Source organism: Vicia villosa, linkage group LG6, assembly GCF_029867415.1.
Source record: "Vicia villosa cultivar HV-30 ecotype Madison, WI linkage group LG6, Vvil1.0, whole genome shotgun sequence".
NCBI classification, from domain to species: domain Eukaryota; kingdom Viridiplantae; phylum Streptophyta; class Magnoliopsida; order Fabales; family Fabaceae; genus Vicia; species Vicia villosa.
In genome coordinates, this window is record NC_081185.1 from 140,018,840 (window position 1) to 140,039,232 (window position 20,393).

At 32.2% G+C, this 20,393-nt stretch overlaps 2 protein-coding genes and 2 non-coding genes across 4 annotated transcripts; 1 reads left to right on the forward strand and 3 right to left on the reverse strand.

Annotated features, from left to right (window-relative positions):
• Nucleotides 1-2,620: 2,620 nt before the first annotated feature.
• TRNAL-CAA (transfer RNA leucine (anticodon CAA)) lies at nt 2,621-2,704 on the reverse strand. Its single transcript has one exon. It is a non-coding gene; the product is annotated as a tRNA-Leu (tRNA).
• Nucleotides 2,705-9,097: 6,393 nt separating this feature from the next.
• Nucleotides 9,098-11,563, forward strand: LOC131610225 (uncharacterized). The gene is made up of 4 exons (XM_058882118.1): nt 9,098-9,301; nt 9,399-9,509; nt 10,646-10,714; nt 11,192-11,563. The coding sequence occupies exons 1-4, from the start codon at nt 9,158-9,160 to the stop codon at nt 11,240-11,242; spliced, it is 375 nt and encodes a 124-aa protein (XP_058738101.1). The 5' UTR covers nt 9,098-9,157; the 3' UTR covers nt 11,243-11,563.
• A 994-nt stretch (nt 11,564-12,557) lies between these two features.
• On the reverse strand, nt 12,558-16,094 carry LOC131610224 (probable pectate lyase 12). Its single transcript, XM_058882117.1, has 4 exons — nt 15,740-16,094; nt 15,046-15,494; nt 12,937-13,585; nt 12,558-12,858 (listed from the first exon to the last, which is right to left on the reverse strand). Exons 1-4 carry the CDS (start codon nt 15,880-15,882, stop codon nt 12,675-12,677), a joined length of 1,425 nt encoding a protein of 474 aa, XP_058738100.1. The 5' UTR covers nt 15,883-16,094; the 3' UTR covers nt 12,558-12,674.
• A 3,392-nt stretch (nt 16,095-19,486) lies between these two features.
• Nucleotides 19,487-19,570, reverse strand: TRNAL-CAA (transfer RNA leucine (anticodon CAA)). Its single transcript has one exon. It is a non-coding gene; the product is annotated as a tRNA-Leu (tRNA).
• Nucleotides 19,571-20,393: the final 823 nt, after the last annotated feature.

The following is a 20,393-nucleotide window of genomic DNA, read 5'->3' on the forward strand; positions in this document are numbered from 1 at the left end:
CTACCGAAAATTATTTCCATACGAATGCTCCGACCTCCAGGCGTTCAACGGGACACTACTCGTCTATGTGGATATGTGGAGCTTATGGTTTTTGTTGGACATGAAAAGGATATCCGAGCGGTAAATTCTTAATTTATTGTTGTTCCTTACAAGAGTGTTTACAATTGTATCTTGGGACGACCCTTCACAGCCATACTAGACGATGTTTCCCTGTCGATCCATCTCAAGCTTAAATACCATAACCTACAGGGAGAATCAACCACCATCAACACAGACCTAAAGGGAGCAAATATAATATACTAGAACCTCTAGAAAGATCAAGGAGAATGCATTACCTTGGACCTCACCGGGAAGTTCAATAGGATGGGAATCCGTCCTCTAAAAAGTGGCTAAACCAACCAAAAAAAGTGAATTAATAAGCGTAAGCTAGCCCACGCTATTATGTTCCCTATTCTTTGATCATATAAAACATTATATAAAATATTATGCTTAAATCATTTACTATTTGTATACCTATACACTTACAAGTGGCGAAATGAAACGATGATTTCTAAAATATTCTTTTCTGTATGACTATGCTTAGCGACAAGAAAATCCAGGGCACGACCAAGGATATTGATGCCATGCGCACATAAAGTCAGGGGTGCTGTTGGAGACGCTTCACACGTCTAGATAAAGAAACTAATCTCCCATATAAAGCCAGGGGTGCTGTCGGAGATGCTTTGTGCGTCCAACTAACACAATCAATCCCTCATATAAAGTTATGGGTGATATTGAAGACACTTTTGTACATCTTGCTAAAGCAATCAATCCCCCATTAAAATCATAGGTATTTTGATATACTCTTTCTACGTACAAATAAAGCAATCAACCCCCCACATAAAATTAGGAGTGATGTCGAAGACGCTTTGTATATTTTGGTTAAGCGATCCATCCCCTACTGTAAACAACGGCCCACCCACGCCTGGTAGCTAGCCACTTTAGATACCATGATGGGTTGGCCATATGTTTACCTCTGACCGAGTTTTCGTCTAGTAGGGGAAAGGGAACCGACCCTTGGTCGGGAACGACCCCAATAACGTCCAATAAACTTTGAGGAAAGACCTTGTAAATTTGTAAAAATTTAGATTTATGTACTCATAATCATGAAAAACACCTTAAATGTGTAACGGAGGAATTTCATTCAATAAAAAAACATTTCCTATATACTTTTAAGTTACAAGGAATTATCAAATAACTTTAAAAAAAAAGGTAAAGGTCCCAATTGGCTTATTTCTGAAGGGAAGCGATCTTACCATATATGACAACTTGATTCGGCCGAACCTGCTCCATAGAAAGTGTCACAGGGTGGTGAAAATACTCTACTTGATCCAAAGTATTTTCAAACGATAGCAAAAATACCTCAAAGATGGAACTCATACAATTAACTGTATCCTGGCTTAACAAAATATTCTCAGAGTGAAAGAGCTATAATTCTTTGTGAGCAGACCCCACACTGCTTTGAACAAAAGACAAAGCTTGATTTTCATCAACACGTTCCTCGCAAACTGAGCCAACTAGTGGGAAGGAGAACCAACGAGCTTTAACAGTGTGCTTGGAATGAGAGAAATAGCAAAGAGAAATTGATGAAAGAGAGAAGTTGAAAAGAAAGTCTACAACCACCTTGTTTAGCAAGAAGAGAAATAGAGAGGAGAGAGTAAAAAACACATGGGACCCACATAATATTCTTTCTCTCCTATACAGCGAAGAAAGCATAAAAAAGAAGATAATTTTTTGTTTTCCCCTTAATACCCCCTCATCCACATTCATTGCAAGATATTCTACTGCATGTAACGTTCCTGCTCATTCTGTTATCATATAAGTAATGTTTGTGGCTTTTTTTAACATTTAACTACATATATATTTTAAAGTGAGGATCATATATAAATAAATAAATATATATTATTTTTTTATAATTGATGTTAAATTTATCTATAAAGTATATATTTTTTTTAGTTTTGTGATAACCCACAACAAATTATGTTAAAAATATTTTGTGAAGGGTATATATGTCCATACATAAATTATATAACTTTTCTCTTCTCTTATTCTCTTCTCTTTCTCTCCTAACAAACAATATTTCAAATCTACTTTATTTCTCACCTATTTCTCTCTTTACAACCTCTTTCTTATCTTTTTCTCTCTTCCCATTTTCTTCTCTATGCCAAACATAGCATAAAGGAAGCAAATTATTCTTCACCCTAGAGAGAGAGCTAAAAGCTTCCTTTGCAGAAGCTTGAGGTCGCAGACCCTGTCCTCTATCTATTTCTAACTATTTGTCTATTGAGAGCTTCCTCTACAATGCAAAACAAAATAGGAGATAAGTGGTCTATCTCACATCTCTACAAAATTTTTAAAAGAAACTACAACTTTTCTTTTGCTGGGTTATTTTATAGATGTTTAGATTTATGTGACTAATATATTATAGTTACAATTTTAAACAAAAATACAATATCCAAATACATATCACACAAATAAATTAAATCAAAATCAAAATTATGCAAAAGAGCCAATTTTACATGTTAGCGAAATAAGAAAAACAAACAAAAATATTAATAATAAAAATAAAAATAGTTGAAAATGTCAGAAATGGGATTTGAACCCACGCCCTCTTTCAAGGACCAGAACTTGAGTCTGGCACCTTAGACCACTCGGCCATCCTGACTTATGATGTTAATTTTGTTACATGTAATAAAATATATTATTAACACCTTATATCACTATTAATATTAAAGTAGTTAATTTTGTATGAGAAATAGAAATTATGTATGATTTTTATTAATTAGTATGGAGAATAATAAATAATATAAGATATATTAGGGGGAAAATCATAATGTTGCACTAAACTAAATCCTAGTGCATGGATAAAGGGAAAAATGCCAATTCCCTAACCCTTTAATGCTTAATTTGTTAATATTAAGAGATCTTGTTGTTCGATGAAATTAAATTAAAGGCGTCTATGTGGGTGAAGATAGATTCTCAATATTCTTGTTTCATATTTTTAGCAATTTTCCTATTTCTTGAGTCCAAAAATACTAAGTTTTTCAGCACTGTTATTGTTTCTTGAATATCAAATCACATGGAGAGAATTGGTTTTGGTTAAAACTCATTATCTCTAAGCATCAATCTTCATCTTCTCCTTATTTCCTATGTTATCTTTATTCTCCCAATTCAGAAATAATGCAAGGAAGCAGCACAACCTTGGTAAAATGCTTTTATGTTGCTGCCAAAAAACTATTTGATAAAATCCCTCAACTAGACCTCTTTTGTATTGTGTAAAGAAAAGTGGAATTTTGCATTATTCAATGGTTTATACTCTTTTGTTAGTAAAAGTATTGTTTATAATATGAAGTGTTAGTTTATTTTAGTGGCAACTATTTGTTGTTTATATACATTATAATTATGTTTAGCTTAATGTATCTCATCTAAATGGTGAAAATACATCATATATTCACAACTTTGATGCCCATTACGATAACAATCGCATATGCAACCAAACAATTGACCATAACATAGTAAATCAAAATGGTTGTGTATGTCATGGTTTATTTTTGATTTATCTGTCAAGTTATATTGTGAAGATAACGGCTTTTACGAAATGGTTATAAATAGGAAAAATAATGAAAACAAACACACAACTCGTAAAATTTTCCTCAGCAAATGAATGTTAGTAAATGGGCCCAAAGTGAAAATAAACACGATAATATGGGCCTCGTGAACATACTAATGTAAATGGAGTCAAGTGTTGTGCTATGTGTTTAGATATTAAGTTTAAATCCGAGACAAAGAATTTTGATTCAGGTTAGCAATATAGTGGAAGATGAATATATATATATATATATATATATATATATATATATATATATATATATATATATATATATATATATATATATATATATATATATATATATATATATATATATATATATATATTTGAGTACTTGTGTAAACATAAAATACATTACATATCCAATTGAGCACAATACTAAAGATCTATGAAGTGGTTGTTATAAGGACAGGTGTATTTATTAGAAGTACAAAATAGAGTTAACATAGATCTAATTTGGACACCACAAGATTAGCATGTCAGCGTTCTAAATAACAACTTCTTCTCAAGTTTGATGACTTTGTTAAGTTTTATGGATGACAATTTATTGGGAAACAAGTGTGAGTGGTGTTGAGAAACAAGTGTGAGTGGTGTTGAGAAACAAGTGTGAGTTCTAGGTTTAATAATGCTTAGAAAAGTGAAGGTTGAATACTTTATAATTAGAGACCCATACACCTATCACCTTAAGGTTTTGGGTGAATATGTGGTGTGTCTCTCACTTGGTTAGGTGAGTCTTTAACCTGTAGGTGAGTGTTTGATCCAATGTGGATGCTTCCACTCACGATTACCCAATAGTGGTATCAGAGTCCGATATGAGTAAGGGACCAAATCCTTGTGTCGAAAGTCTTCTTGACATGGTGGTCATGTAGCGTGTAACGTTGAAGTGGCCATGATGAGATAAGAGTGTCTCTCAATGGCAGTAGAAGCATGTGGATGAAAGAGTTTCCGCTTGAGGGGGAGCATAATAGGTTTAATCACACTTGAGAGAAAGATTATTGGTAAACAAGTTTGAGTGGTGTTGAGAAACAAATGTAAGTTCTTAGTTCCATATTGTTTAGAAAAGTGAAGGTTGAGCACTTTATAAGTCAGAGAACCCATACACCTATCACCTTAAAGTTTTAGGTGAATATGTGGTGCCTCTCTCACTTGTTTGAGTGAGTTTTTAACCTTTAGATGAGTGTTTGAACTAATGTGAATACTTCCCCCCTCATAATAACCCAACACAGTTCTCCATCACAGAAGTCTTTGAAAGTTGTAGAATCACTTTAACCATCTAGAACTACTCTTTTTGAAGATGCAGTTGGTGTCACGGGTTCTGGGTTGTGTTTAGAATTTATTTTCAATTCCTAAAACTTTATTGTATAGAATAAGATAAAGTGAGTGGAGGTTGGGTTATATAAGAACACCTTAGTACATAGACTGAGTATTGAAAGTACTGTGACTACTTTCCAATCATCCACAATAATATCCTCATCAACACTCTCCTTAATTTACAAAAGAAAAAAAATAAAAGCAGTTAAGATGATGTTAAAGACTTAAGTAATTAGAAATATTTTACAAATTATAGACAAATATGTTGCAAATATCTGTAACACATATGGTGTAACAGGAGTTTAAGGTATTGGCTGCATAAACAATAAGAAAAAGAGAAACATATAAGGATGACAATGGTGACAATATGAATGAAATAAGACTATTATAACTACTACCTTATCGTCTTCCCATGAAAGTTACAACTCCTTCATTACAGATTCATCTCGAAGGATTGAGAAAACATAACAACTCTTTCACCTGGGTTGCGACTTGACTTTAAATGCAATTTTCAAACCAAACAAAGAATCAAGTGCTAACATGAATTCTAGTGGATCATCGTTTCCAAACTATTATAGTAGGTAGAGTAATTTTATACATAGTAGTAGAACACAATGAAAACAATTGTAAATATTATTACATAAACAAACCTCAATCATTGTGTTGCACAATTGAGCAGTTGAGCATCCTAGTAGATATGAACTCTCATGGTCTCTGAAAACAAAGTTACAAAGATCTCCATAATGGAAAACTTCAATTTCAGTTTTACACCTACCAAAGGGTTTCAAACCCTGGAGATATTAAGATGCACCTCAATTTATGTTTAAGAGTTATGTTGAAGTTAAATTTGGTTGCTTCCCCCTTAGCTACCTTTGGGCATCGATGTCATGCCTGATAATACCATCCTTATTGGGATGTTTTGAGTTTGTCAATGGTGGCAACAGTAATACCAAACGTAACCTGGAGGAAAAAATGAAAAGTAAATAATTGAGTTGACATCATACAAATGACTATATATAGTGAATTATAGGTTTCAAATTGAATTACATCTGCAAGCTTAACAATTTTAGTCAGTGACAACACTATAGCTTTTGCCATGAATTTTTCTTAAGGTGTGAGGTGAGAACTTAATAGTTTTGTGACTAGACTTGGGATTGTGTGTTAAATTGGCTTGAAATCTGCTCCAATGAATCCTTAGGGATTCTAAAACATAAGATTCACTATATCAGATGTTATATAGTTAGAAACATGTATATTACCAGTTATTCTCTAAAGGTTTTTTTCTTAATAGTATAAATTAAGAAAATATTTGATTTGAGGTAAATCTTCATTGATGTGCATTTTGGTTACATTGTATGTGTTTGAAACAGACAGAGGATACTTACCTACAAAAACAAATTGATGGCAAAATAAGATAATATATAATTCATTTATGAAATATACAATATAATAAAAAATGAACAAATTAACGAAATATACAATATATTAAAATATGAAGAAACTTAAAACAACCTTCTTCCTTGACCTTGGCGTACTGAAATACGACAGCAGTTGTCAATGTAGAATCCTTGTGATGTTGGTAGTAATTCATGAACTACAAAGCATATGCCTCCCAAAGGGTTCAATTAATAATGTCATTGCTACAAAAAGGGAAATCAATGTAAGAAAACATAGTCAATTAGGCTTATGTAAGATAATAGGGACAACAACGAGTAATGGTTACATCTATTAGCAGATCCTTCTTCCATTTACCAGAAATGATATCTCAAAAATGTGTGAAGTTGAGAGTTTTATCAGGTATCTGATGTTTGGTGTTATCACCAACTGTTGTGCCTCTTGTGAATTTCAATAGATATTTGTGGTCGGAAGCTTTGAAGAGAAGTTCATTTCGTTGCACTTGGAAGTTTGCTATTGTGTAAATGTTGTTAACTGTTAAAACCGAGTCAAATGCCTGTTTAAAGGTCGTTAGAATAATGATGTGTATGTCATTCCCCTGTAAAATGATTTTTACTAACAAAATGTAACATAAACCACGAAAAATAATAATAAGGGTTAAAGAAGTAGTAAAACTACATTTGAATACAAACAACACTAAGAACTTTGAAAACGTATATATAAAAAGATTGAGAAACCTTAACAAAAAATAGTCAAAGTAAGAACAGAAAATCAAAACATGAACTCTAAATAGAAAACAAACCCACATCTTTATCAATTACAATCATATCAAAATGCTCCTTAGTGTTGAAGACAACATTTGTGATGAAATTTAATCGCGATCTACCACATCTCTTTCTTGTCAATGATACCCTTCACCATCTCAAAGGGTTTGGCCATGTCGAATGAAGATAATAGTGACAGAGTATGAAACTCAAATAGAGAAATGATAATGTAAAGGGTATTTTGAATTGTGAACCGAAAAGGTAGGAATGAAAAAGTGAGACAAGATGATGTTGATATCGGAATGAAAATAGAAGAGGAAGGGTGTGATTGGACTAATGAATAGGTTCGGGGAATAAGATGCCATATCATGTGGCAATTTGCAGAATGATTAGAATGATGAAGAAAGAAAAAAAATGAAAGTATTTGAAGAGAGTGAAAAAAAGTTGGAGAAAGATAAAGAAAGAAAAAGAAAAAATGATAGAATTGGAGTCAGACAGAAAAATAGTAAATAGCTAAAAACACAGATACGTATAAATAAAAGAAAAAAAGGTAATAAAGTAATATCTAGAACATCTGGTTTTGATGTGAGGGATGTAACATATAATTTTTAATAATTTCATTTTTAATCATATATTTATCCATTATGTTACATACTCCTTGACTATATCCAAAATAGAATAGTTATTATGCATTGTTACTGTAAAATATTTTACACGGTTATTACATCACAACCATTTACAAATAATATTTTATATTCTATCAATTTAACTTTTTAGATTCATTGAATAAATGATGTATCTAGTTTATATATAGTCTAAATACATAATTTATTGAATGATTATAAAAAGTCAAATTTGCTTATAAAAGAAGGGTCTTGCTAACCAGTGCCCTCAGGGCACTCTTTAAACATACTCCCTCTGTCCCACAATGAGTGACTCAGCCCACCATTTCACACAGATTAAGAAAAGTAGTTAAAAGTAAGATAGAGAATAATATTTTTACTATACTACCCTTATTATGTATTGGGAATGATGAAACTTTTATTAATTAGAGGGTAAAATTGGAAAAAGTGTATTGGAAATTGAAATGGGTCATTCATTTTAGGACATCATTTTATTCCAAATGGGTCACTCATTATGGGACGGAGGGAGTACTAAATAAAGAAAATATTCTTTATAAAAGTTAATATTTCAATTTCCAATACACTTTTAATGCAATGAATACACGCATTTTAATAAAAACTTACCACTTTAATCACTTAAAGAGTGCCCCAAAAACACTGGTTAGCATTTCCCATAAAAGAAAATGGAGGGTGTACTCCCTCCGGTCACCATTATAAACAAAAAAACTGACCTTAAATCTTGGTCACTAATTTAAGCAAAAATCATTAATTTTTAAATTAATTAATATTTATATTACTATTATGCCTTTAATTTAATTAAAAAACACTTAATATTGGTAGTTGATTAATCAAATATAACTAAATATATTAGAGTAAATTTTACTTTGATTGTATATGAAATCAAGAAAATTAATTACACTTAACTAATTTTCTTAATTTAGTGTGAAAGCAATTATTTTAACTTAAATAATAATAGAAGAATTATATAATTAAAGAAAAAGTCAAACACCTCCAAAATTTTAACAGTTATAATTCATGAAGAGTGCTAGCAACACTCTCTTTTCAACATTCTCTCCAACACTCATTTTCTTATTGGTTGAAATATGTGTGGATCCCTCATTTCAGAAATGGATCCCATATAAAGTGGTAAGACCCACACATGTTTCAACCAATAAAAAAGTGAGGGTTGGAGAAAGTGTTGAAAAGAGAGTGTTGTTAGCATTTCTCATAATTCATTGATTGTGTAAAACTTATTTACACTGAATATATTTCAATTAAATTTATATCCAAAAATCTTTAAAATGTCAGGAGAAAGAAAAGTAAAAAAAAAAAAACCAAAACGTGGACGATATCTTCGGCCACTCTTACTTCATCTATGACATGTGATAGTTGAAAAGTCTGTAGAAAAATAGATAATGTCGAAGAACACTTCCTTCCAAGAGGATGTGCCATGGAGAGTTTCATCATCTTCACTCAAGCCATTACCCAAAATTCACCACTCTCCCATTCTCCGCGTTTCTCACACACCTCTCTCCGATTACGCAATTTCCATCATGAGGGTTTCTTTCTTTCTCCAACTCTATTTTCGTTGTTGCATTTCGTAATCATTCATCATAAATCAACTTTTTTTGTTTCAATTTTTTTGGGGTTTTTCAGCATCCAGACCCTATAGGGAATGGTTTGGGTGATGAGGCTGTAGTGGAAGCAGCTGGTCCTGAATGCATAGTGCCTGGTCAAATTACTCCCATTAAATTACTTGGTCTCAAGGTAACTATTCCGTATTCTTTCAACTTTTAAATTATGTAAACTAACTCTGACCTAGAGTGTGTTTGGTTCTGTGGTGACGAGAATTGATTCTGGGTTAATTGATTTTGATTAAAAGTGCAAACTTATTTATGTTTGAATATGTATGTGTAAAAAGGAGTTGAATAATATATTTTAGTGTAAAAATCACGTTTAAATTTGAAAGCTACAAATCTTTTAACTTATGCTAGAATCAACTCTGGAGGCAAAATCAATTATACTTTTGAGAAAACAGAGATGTCAAAATCAATGCAAATTCAATTTTACACCTGTAGAATTGCTTTAGGCTAATCTTAAATGGAAACCGAACATTTATTTTTGTTGAAGAATTGTTATGGTGGAATCTGGAACCAATTCTTGATGTTAATGTTTGATAACACTTGGTTGAGATTCATTGTTCTAGTAAGGAGACATTGAGAAGATAAGAAAAGATTAATGGTGATATTTTGAATCTTTCATTGCAATTCGGAAGTCTATCTCTGCACCTTTGCGAAAACCATAGAGATGGTCGAAGATATGATTGAGCATTGAACATCATAACTCTTGATGCTCTTTTGTTTATGTTTAAACCCCTTTTTCCCGATTAATTGAGCAACCGATAATGGTGTTGAGTACTGACCTCATGTGCTGTAACCCTAATATTAATGGCATCAACTCGAAACTTGGAATTCACTTGGTTAATTTTGATTTTCCATTAGTCCTCTCAAACCTGTGGCATTTTCTTCTCAGTATGGGACCTATTTAGTTTAGCAAATTGTTTTATTTTTCTATTTTCAATTTTAACTAATAGTTACAATGAAACAACTTATTGTCCAAGTTTTCTTGCTACCTCAAATTTTGCGTACGTTGTGAAATGGATGATATTTCTCGCAACAAAGGATCTTTGTTCTGTTTTGTACTTCAAAAGTGATCTATGTTCATGAATGCTGACATTTCTTCCGCCTATTATCATGTATTTCATTGTTTTCCCCCTTGTAGTTTATGTTTTGGTTTTCTCTAATATTTATGTTTCTCTTTTGGGTTAGTGCTCTTTAGAAATATTTAGTTTTGGCAAAGAGGCGCAATTCAACATTTTTCTTCTCGACTTCTTATTTGAACAGGTCTGGCCTATAGACGTTGACTTGAAATTTTTGGAACCCGTCGGGCGAGAACTTAAGGCGCTTGGGAAGGTAAAGTCCTTTTTATATTTTCCTACATACAATACAGATTTTGGCACTTACATTCAGTGCAACATAATGAGTTCTTTGCCTTAGATACTGATGCATTGTGGAATAGAATACACACTGACACATAGTTACTTATCTATTTTGCTTTCAATACTGCAATAAAATCCAACATAATGCACATAAACTTGCTTAGAGAATCAGAGGAACAAATGCAACCAACACTAGGTGGTTCAAGTCTGTTGTTAATGCTTTTGTTGAACTAGGCGAATCAAAAATCAATGAATCATCTCTTATCAGTTATCTTAATTATCACAGTTCTTTGTATTTGGATTTACTTTGGCTGACCTGGTTGGATGTACCGCAGTTATATTATTAGCATGTTCATCTTTTGATATTAATGGCGATATCTGCAGTTCAGACATGCAATTCTAAATCTGCAACGAATTTTCATGATTAATGTAGTTATTTTTGTGCATGCAGTTCATGGATGATGCTGTGGAGCTTATGAACAAATCATTCATAGATCGCTGATAGGATGGCCTTTATGAAAGATGAAGATTCGGCTTGATTTGTATCCAATCTTAGCACTTACATGTTCCCCAGAGAGCAATCTAAGACAGTTTTGTCCTGAACCCCTTTTTTTTGTACCTCTTTTTTAATCACTTATTTAACTTGTTCATAAAACTCTACTACCTCTTTTTTAATCACTTATTTAACTTGTTCATAGAAGTCTATAAATTAAATCTTTTTTCAATAAATAGTCATAAAACTTAATTAAATTAAAAAACTTGTAAGTTAACATGAGCATTTTCTTGTAGATACACCCCTCATAAAATTGTTCGTATTGAATTAGCTTATGTTACATCTAAACTTCATTACTTTTATATAAACCTTCATAGCTTACCAAGATTTGCAAAATCTGAGCATTTTGACTATTGAGGACTGAACAAAGCATATTTTAGGGATTAAGACTCTCTAACTTTGTGGCGTCAAAGCTACTCTAACTTTCAACTCGTGCTAACCATTAGATGGATCTCATGCTTCCCACAATGTCGCGGGTCATTAAATTTTTTTACTTCCTAGAAAACTAAAACCACAAAAGAACAACGCATTCTTTTCTCGAAAACCTCTTCTACACCACTGCCCAAATTTACCAGGTAAACCACCTCACCAACTCTAGGCACTATTATCTTGTTCAACTGTCGACTCTGTCTCGACTGGACCTCTCCAATTTTATCATGCACTGCTGTGACTTTAGACTCTGACAACTAAGACATGGAAAGCAACAACCATTTAAGATCATAAGCTTGGTTGTTACATCACAACAAAGTCACATATGTTTAAGACCTAGATGGTCATTTTGTAAGCTGTAACTTCAAAATGTAAAGGAAAGAATTGGAGAATAATCATGTATTCAGAATGTTAAAAATGTCAAATGTTTATGCTTGTTTGAATTTATGAGCAAACATCAATTGGGATGTTGCTTGTAAATTTAAAATGACGGTGAAGAGGCTATATGGTGGTGAAAATAGCATGATATAAGGGGTTATTTATGACTTTTGGTGAAGGCAATAGGAGCTAAGTTAGTGATAGCGGCGTGGTTCTGGTTGTAGTCAGAGTTGATAATGGCTCTCCAATTACAGTTCGCATGGACCTGTATGGCAGAGGGCATGGACCTGTATGGCGGAGGGAGAAAATGGAGTTATTTCAGATTTCTTTTGTTTTACCAACTTTTCAATTATATTTAGAAAATACTAAAAGGTGTGCAAATGGCATAATATGAAGCATGCAATTGAGATCTAATGACTTGTATGAGTTGACTGTTAGACTAATTGGCGTCACAAAATTAGAGAATCCTGATCCAAATTCTAGAGCTTTTGAAGAGTAGCAGATCCTTTTCATTCCAATTTAGAGAAATACAGATTGAGTGTCCCATTACATGCTCAACAACATTCCTGAGCTGTTATAGAAGCACTGTCAACAGAATCACTCTGTAAGACAACAAGAAGCACAACATAGTAAAAGAAGACGACAACACCACTAGTGCACCGCCACCCGACATATCATCTGTGTAATCTGGGCCAGAATCTGAAACACCGTCATCGGTGCTGCTTGGTCCTCTACTCCACATTCCCACATTATTGTCCCTGCACATAGTAGAGTATTATAACATGAAATTGATGCACAAAGTATAGCACAGGTAATAATGAGTCAAATATTGGTACCTTGCATTACCAAGAACACCAGCATTCATGGTAAGAAAAACAATCCTATCAGCAGATTGAGGTTCAACACTAAAAGCTTTCTCATACTTAACCTCAAGACTTTCACCAGATGTAACAAAGAATGCACCATTAACCATAACATCACCTTCAGATCTCCAATTCCATCCTTTCCACTTATTCTGTTCTGTTTCAACCCTCTTAGTAACCTCTTTTGCGAAAAGATTAACAGGAGCGACATAGCGATTTCCCTGACTATTAATAGTCGGTTCACCACTTCCACCAATGGCATACATTTCCCATTGAGTGAAATCGTTGTTGACGACATGGATGTATCCTCTTCGACAACGTGGCATCCTCTGAACGAGTTCCTCCCCGAAATGGTTGAATGCGATTGTGACTTGCATTCCTGAGTCAGGGAGGTAGTCGTCACTGTGGCCGAGGAGCATGACTTCGTTGTGGTGTGACATGAAGTTGTTGGATATTGTTATTCCTGTCGATCCCATTACTGCGTCTATTAGTCCGTCTTTGCAATGTGAGAGTGTGCAATGGTCGATCCATATGTCTTTTGATCCGAATATGGAAATTCCGTCTCCGTCGGATAATGTTCTGTAACCATAGTGTTCTGGACTAGATCGGACGTTTGTGTTTCCTGCAACATACCACAAAAACTATGCTTTGAAATTCCAACAAAATCATGGTTCCACTGTTGTGATTACCTAATTTTTAAACATGCAATGATACATAAAACAATTTCCATCATCTAAACAATTTATTGAGAATGCAAAGTGGAATATGGAATAAAATGGTTGTGCTTTATTGAGATTTCTCTCTTTTTTATTCTTGGTACTTTTACAAGTGGTTAAGCAGCTTTTCTTCAACAATTGCTTTTTTGTTTTTGAAACCACTCTCTTATTACAACTTTTTCTTAGATTTTGTATTCTTTTATCTTTATCTTTCAGCTTTTTCTATCTTAACACTCATTGTTTATATCTTGTGTCTCTCCCCCACTCTTTTTCTTTCTCCATATCTCTTTTCTATTAGAGTCACAGTTGTTAAAACCAGGGAAAATAATGCTGTCCAATATAAATTTATTTTTGGCAAATTCTTAGATAACTAAGTTTTAGTTGGATATTGATATTTTAAGTAAAATTTATTTAAAATAAATTATTATGAGTAAATAACATGATATCTAATAAGTGAATAATGGGTATATATTCAATTAAACTTTAGGGATACCAAAGTATACGCCATTTATTTTTTCAATATTTTAGAATTTGGATCAAAATACCATTTTTTTGCTTAATAAAACAACAACAGCAATGACCAAATCTTATGCATATTTTTCTTGATAAAGCATTGATATAATTTTGTTTACAAAAGTTCTAGGATATTATTAAACTCTACTTATAATGTTTATCATAATTAACACCATAACTTATACTTAAAGCATGTTACAATTTGATTACACTAAAAAAGTTTGAGAATTTTTTTTTTCCTCTATCAACCAATTAATATCGTGTATTCTGCCAAATTACTATTATATTTTAAAATCATTTAAATGATGGTGAATTGTTAGTTTATTATTAGACGACAATGTAAGGTTATTTTACACTATCATCTACTAAACTCAAAAAGTTAGACGAATATAATATAAAAAGTTTTCAGATACATCTAATCACATTTTATATAATGCTAAATCAGTGATTTTTTCAATATTTGCATGAAATCTACATGGTAAAAACTTGGATTTGTTTTTCATCTCTACAACTATAATCTTCATAATGACTAAGGTTAATATTTAGAAGAGACTTTTGAGGCATTTGAGAAATAATTTAGTAGTAGTCAATATTTGTTTTATGAAATGATACAAAACAGACCCCACATATACCTTTTTTTTCAATAACAACAGAAAACTTACCCCACATAATGACTAATATTCCGCGCGGCGTAATTTATAATTTCAAAACAAAAAAAAAAAATTTCAACACATTATCCAAAAACTCCACAAAACAAACACAACTTTTCCATTTTCCCAAAGAAAACATGTGCAAAACGAAGTAACGTTTCGTCTCTCAAATTCAAACCAAAACATAAAACCTGAGAAATTACCTGATGGATGACAATGATGAACATGAATGTTATGTATAATAACATTACTAATAAACTGCAAAGTAATGCATCCTCCTCCAACAATATGAACATCAGCACCACGTCCATCAATGGTTTTATAGCTATTAAAAATCAATTCTTGCTTCAGCTTAATCATCATGTTACTAGGAAATACGATCCATAACGGTTCGTTTTTTATCACAGCATATCTTAATGTACCAGGTTTTGGTGTAACGGGATCATCGTCCGATGAATCCGTTACAACGTAGTATTCACCACCTTTTCCTCCTTTTGCATACTGACCGAACCCGATTACACAATCGGCTAACCTTTGTCGGTTGTTTGGCCATTCTGGATCGCATTTCCAACAGTCGTCGATCGGGTTTCCTGTCATGCATGCAGATCCGGATGATAGTGTTTGTCTTCTTGCCATTGATGCATTCACCTTCCTACACACAAAAAGCAAAATGTGGTTGGGTTCATTAACCCGTAAGTCACTGGATTATTACCAGACTCTGATACCATGTTAAGAAAATGTGACTGAGCCTAATTCAACCATACAAGTACATGTTCAGGTCATTTATTATACGAGGTCATATATTATACGATGTGTGACTCTTAACAGAAAATGAACCTGAAGTCCAGATCTACTATATTTTATCACTATCAAAGTACATTGAGAGGGAGAGAGTACCTATGAACTTCATGAGCAACAGCATCAGGGTCAGGGTGAGTTCCAGGAAGAGTTAAGTTCAACATTGCTAATCCAAGTGGTGAAAAGGAACTAAGAACAATGATAGTTACCAAAATGCATATTGTTTTTGTTTGGAACAACATTGTTAAGGAAATTTTCAACACTGAGTATAACTTAGGTTAGAGTGTCATGGTTTGGGTGGTTTTTCAAAAAGTGTTGGACAGTATTGAGTAAGGAGAATTAATAAGCATGGGAGAAAATATCAATGATTGATGAATGTGGTTGGGTGTGAAAAGAAACAGAGGGTGTTAGTAGTAAGAAAAATAGTACTAGTATTTGTATTATTATTATTATTATACATGCTCTTTGTGCTAAATGCTAATGATGGTAAAGAGAAAATGTTGTAATTAATAATGAGAAAAAGGAAAAGAGGAAACGGTGTGTGAGTGAGAAAAGAGAGTGAGAGAGTTGAAAAAAAAGTAGGAAAATTTTGAAGGAATCCACTGTTTTCGAGGAAGTGGTCACACTGATAGTGTCACTCTTCCACATACAAGTGACCCAGTTAAAAATATTGAAAATTCTTATTTATCCATTTATCACGTATAGAGTAAATTGTTTTGAAATATTTTTAAATTTAAATAATTTAATAATTAATTAAATATAATAAAATTAAATAGTAGTATAAAATAATTGATCAGAGATATATTATGCAACTTTTAAAAATGAGTAGAAAAGTTGGCAATCTAAAAATTTACATAAAACACTGTTTATGAGTGATGCAAAAAGTTATATTAAAAAGTAAAATTGAAATTTATTTTGAAATATATATTTTTGAAAATGGTTTTTATTTATTATTTAGAACTTAAATTGAAGAAAGAGACAAAATTTAGTAACTAAATTAATATTTATTTAGTATTAATATAGACACTCGTTCTTGGGGTCGATGGAGTAGCCTTTTGACTCTTAAACCTATAGCCTATGGCTGTGCATACATATTATATTAGCACCAACCACGAGATTTTGGCAATGGCATTGGCAATGAACACCATTGGATGTGTTCATCATGGTCATTAATTTATTTTGTTTAAAAAATAAATGTAAAGTATAAAGTGGAGAGAGATAGAGACAACCGACTACATAGAATTAAAATTTTTGTAGATAAGAGAGTTGCACTCTAACGTCGAATCGAATCCATCTAACATTGATGAATTGATATATTATTTATTGAATGAATTTAGAAAATAAAATTTATTTATAAATGAGAATGAAGGGAGTACGTGGCTATCTCTTTCTCTCTCTCAAAATAAATAAAATTGTAAATAAAAAAAGATACTAACATTCATCTTATGTCAAATCGTCATTCTATCATCCATAAGTTGTTGCCTCTGCTTGCCTTCTCTGCCGCGGTAGAACAAAGATCCAAAATAAAACCATGGCAGTTTGCCGAGCCACTTTGGGGAAGGACAACTCGTCTTCTTTTTTACCTCTGTCATTGTTTTTTTCTTCTAACTTTTTTGTTAATTTAAATTACTAATAAAAATAGGAGAAGAACACAAAAAATCAGACACATATATACACAATAATTAGTGCAGCGGTGACTAGCGACAATGGTAAAACAATAGAATTCCTGCGATGCAAACAAGATGAGGGACGACCAGAGACAAGCAATGTGGGAGATGAAAGGAGACATAAGCAAGGTGAGGGACGTCCGATGACTTCAAGAAACAACAAGAGTGGAGGTGGTGTTGGTGGTTTGTGAGTACTAGTGCATCTAAGGTAAATTAAGAGAGGACCACACATGATTTTTCGATAAAAACAAACCTAAAAAAGTGACCAGACTGGAGCGTCTTTGTTTAGTAACTCTTTCTCTGAAGTTCTTCCCTGCATTTTTTGTTTCAAGTTTTTATTAAAGGCCACCTGGCACTTTCTGAAACATTGGACTGATTAAACGGTGCACTTGTTGTGAAAGTCACTTGTCTTTCCAGAAAAAACGGTAGAGAATCTACCTCCCTTGGCAATGACTAATTATTTTATCCACACACAAAGAAACACACTCATTTTGAAAGAAAAACAATTAAGTGTGTGTTTGGATTGACGGTGGACATGATTGATTTTGACAAAATTGAGTTTGGTAGAATTGATTTTAACATAATTTAGTTTAACATAATTGATTTATGCTTGAATACATTTATGTAAAAGTGAGTTGAACAATAACTTTCAGTGTAAAAATCACGTTTAAACTCTGAAGCTACAAATTTTAGCTTAAATAGAATCAATTCTACTTTAGAAGAACCAAACACCTTAAAATCACTCCAGAATCAATTCTACATCCCTACAATTGCTTTTGACTCTTCCAACAGTCAAACCAAACATGTTATAAGTTGTTTTTTTATGTGTATTAATTGAACTTGAAATCCAAAATATATAACACTCGCATATTTCTTTTTTAAAATAAATAGGCAAGTTCCAAAAATAAAACAAAGTTTCCATGAACCTTATAAAAACTCAATTTTAATCGTTTAAAAGAAATGTTTTCGGATACACCATGTCCGAGATGATTCTTTCAAAACATATTTTTATAATCACGAGTTTATAAAGGAATGATCCAAATACTTCATTAGATATCTTTGGTGCAAAAGTGGTGATGGAATGATCCAAATACTTCCTTGGATATGTGTTGTGCAAAAATGGTTAAGGAATGATCCAAATACTTTGATTAGATATTGAACATTAATAGTTTCTAGGTACTTATAGATGACCAGAAGGACAATGAAGTCTTTGATTTTATAACCTAACAAATTGTCATGTTCCTTATTTTTCACATGTTATGATATTCAATATCATTCAAAGTATGATTCAAACCAAACCATATCGAGGAAGATATGTGATGCTTATTAGCCCATTGTTTGTTAATTGTGATAATGTTCTAATAAATAGTAAGACATATTACTTTATCAATGCTCTTGATTTTCCTCAAACCAGGTCTACCTATAGAGAAAAGAGTAAAAACTTTATCCCAGAAGACAGTGACAAGTTTTCTTGTGTCAATATCATGTGTCCTCGTAAATTTTCTAATGCAGCTATCAAATCCGTTCAAAAGGGTCATCACCCATTCATATATTTTGAGACTATAAAGTATAACTCCACGAATGATAGATCAACCAATTGGGCACGACCCATCATTGAAAGAAGATGTCATTTTTAAGTAGATAACTTAGCTATTACATTGAGTAAGATAAATTGAAAATGTTTGGCTCTGGGATTGCCTTTTAAAATAAGTACTTTAAGGTAGTTAAAAGGGGTATAACCAATGGTAAAGCCAAACATAGTAGCTAAGTTGTCGAGTCTTACTTGAAATTGACAACAAAGAAACTATGGCTAAGAATGACTGTATTACTTGAAATTATGCGATTACTTTTACTTACTCCACCAATCTAACTATTTGTCTGTTGAGAGTTTTTTCAACCATGCAAAAGAAAAAAGGAAATAAATGGCTTCCTTTTCTCACATCTCTATAAAAATAAAAATAAAATTACAAGTTTTCCATTGATGATTTATGTGACTAATAATTTGTAGTTACAATTACAACATATTTTAAATAAAAATACAATATCCAAATACATATCACATAAATAAAATAAATCAAAATCAAAAGTAAGAAAAAGAGCATAATTTATGTGTTAGCGAAACAATAAAATTAGACAAACAATATTAATAATAAAAATAGAAATTGTAAAAAATTGAAAATGTCAGAAGTGGGATTTGAACCCACGCCCTCTTTCGAAGACCAGAACTTGAGTCTGACGCCTTAGACCACTCGGCCATCCTGACTTATGATGATAATTTTGTTACGTGCGATAAAATATATTATTAACACTTTATATCACTACTAATATTAAAAAATATAGTTAATTTTATGAGAAAGAAATTATGTATGATTTTCATTAGGGGAAATTATCCCCCTAATATTGAATTTGTTAACATTAAGAGATTTTGTTGTTCGATGGAATTAAATTAAAGGTGTCTATGTGGGTGAAGATAGATTCTCAATGTTCTTATTACATATTTTTAGCAATGTTCCCATTTCACGCGTCCAAAAATACTAAAATTTTCAGCAATGTTATTGTTTTGTGAATATTAAATTATAGGGAGAGACTTGATTTTGGTTGAAACTCATTATCTCTAAGCATCATTCTTCTTTTTCTCTTTGTTTCCTTTATTATTTTTTCTATCTTCATTCTCCTAATTCTAAAGTAGTGTAAGGAAGCAACACAACCTTGGGTAAAATATTTTTATGCTGATGCCCACAAACTATTTGATAAAATCCCTTAACTAGACCTCTTTTGTATTGTGTAAAGAAAAATGAAAATTTGAATTATTCAATGGTTTATATTCATATATGAGGTTTTCATTGTTCATTTTGAGGTATTTTTTGGATTGTGTGTTTTTCATATTCGAGTTTAATGTTAAGTAGAGGTCCTAGATGAGGGCATTTGTGTTTAGTAGAATTATTGCGGTGTTATTGAATGGTTGTTAAACCTAAGAGATAAGTATTCAAAGGGGCTTGAAACAAGATGGTCTTTACCTCTTTTTCTCTTCTTGCTTGTGGTAGATAGGCTCGATATTTTTATTAGTAAGGATGTTAATCTGGACC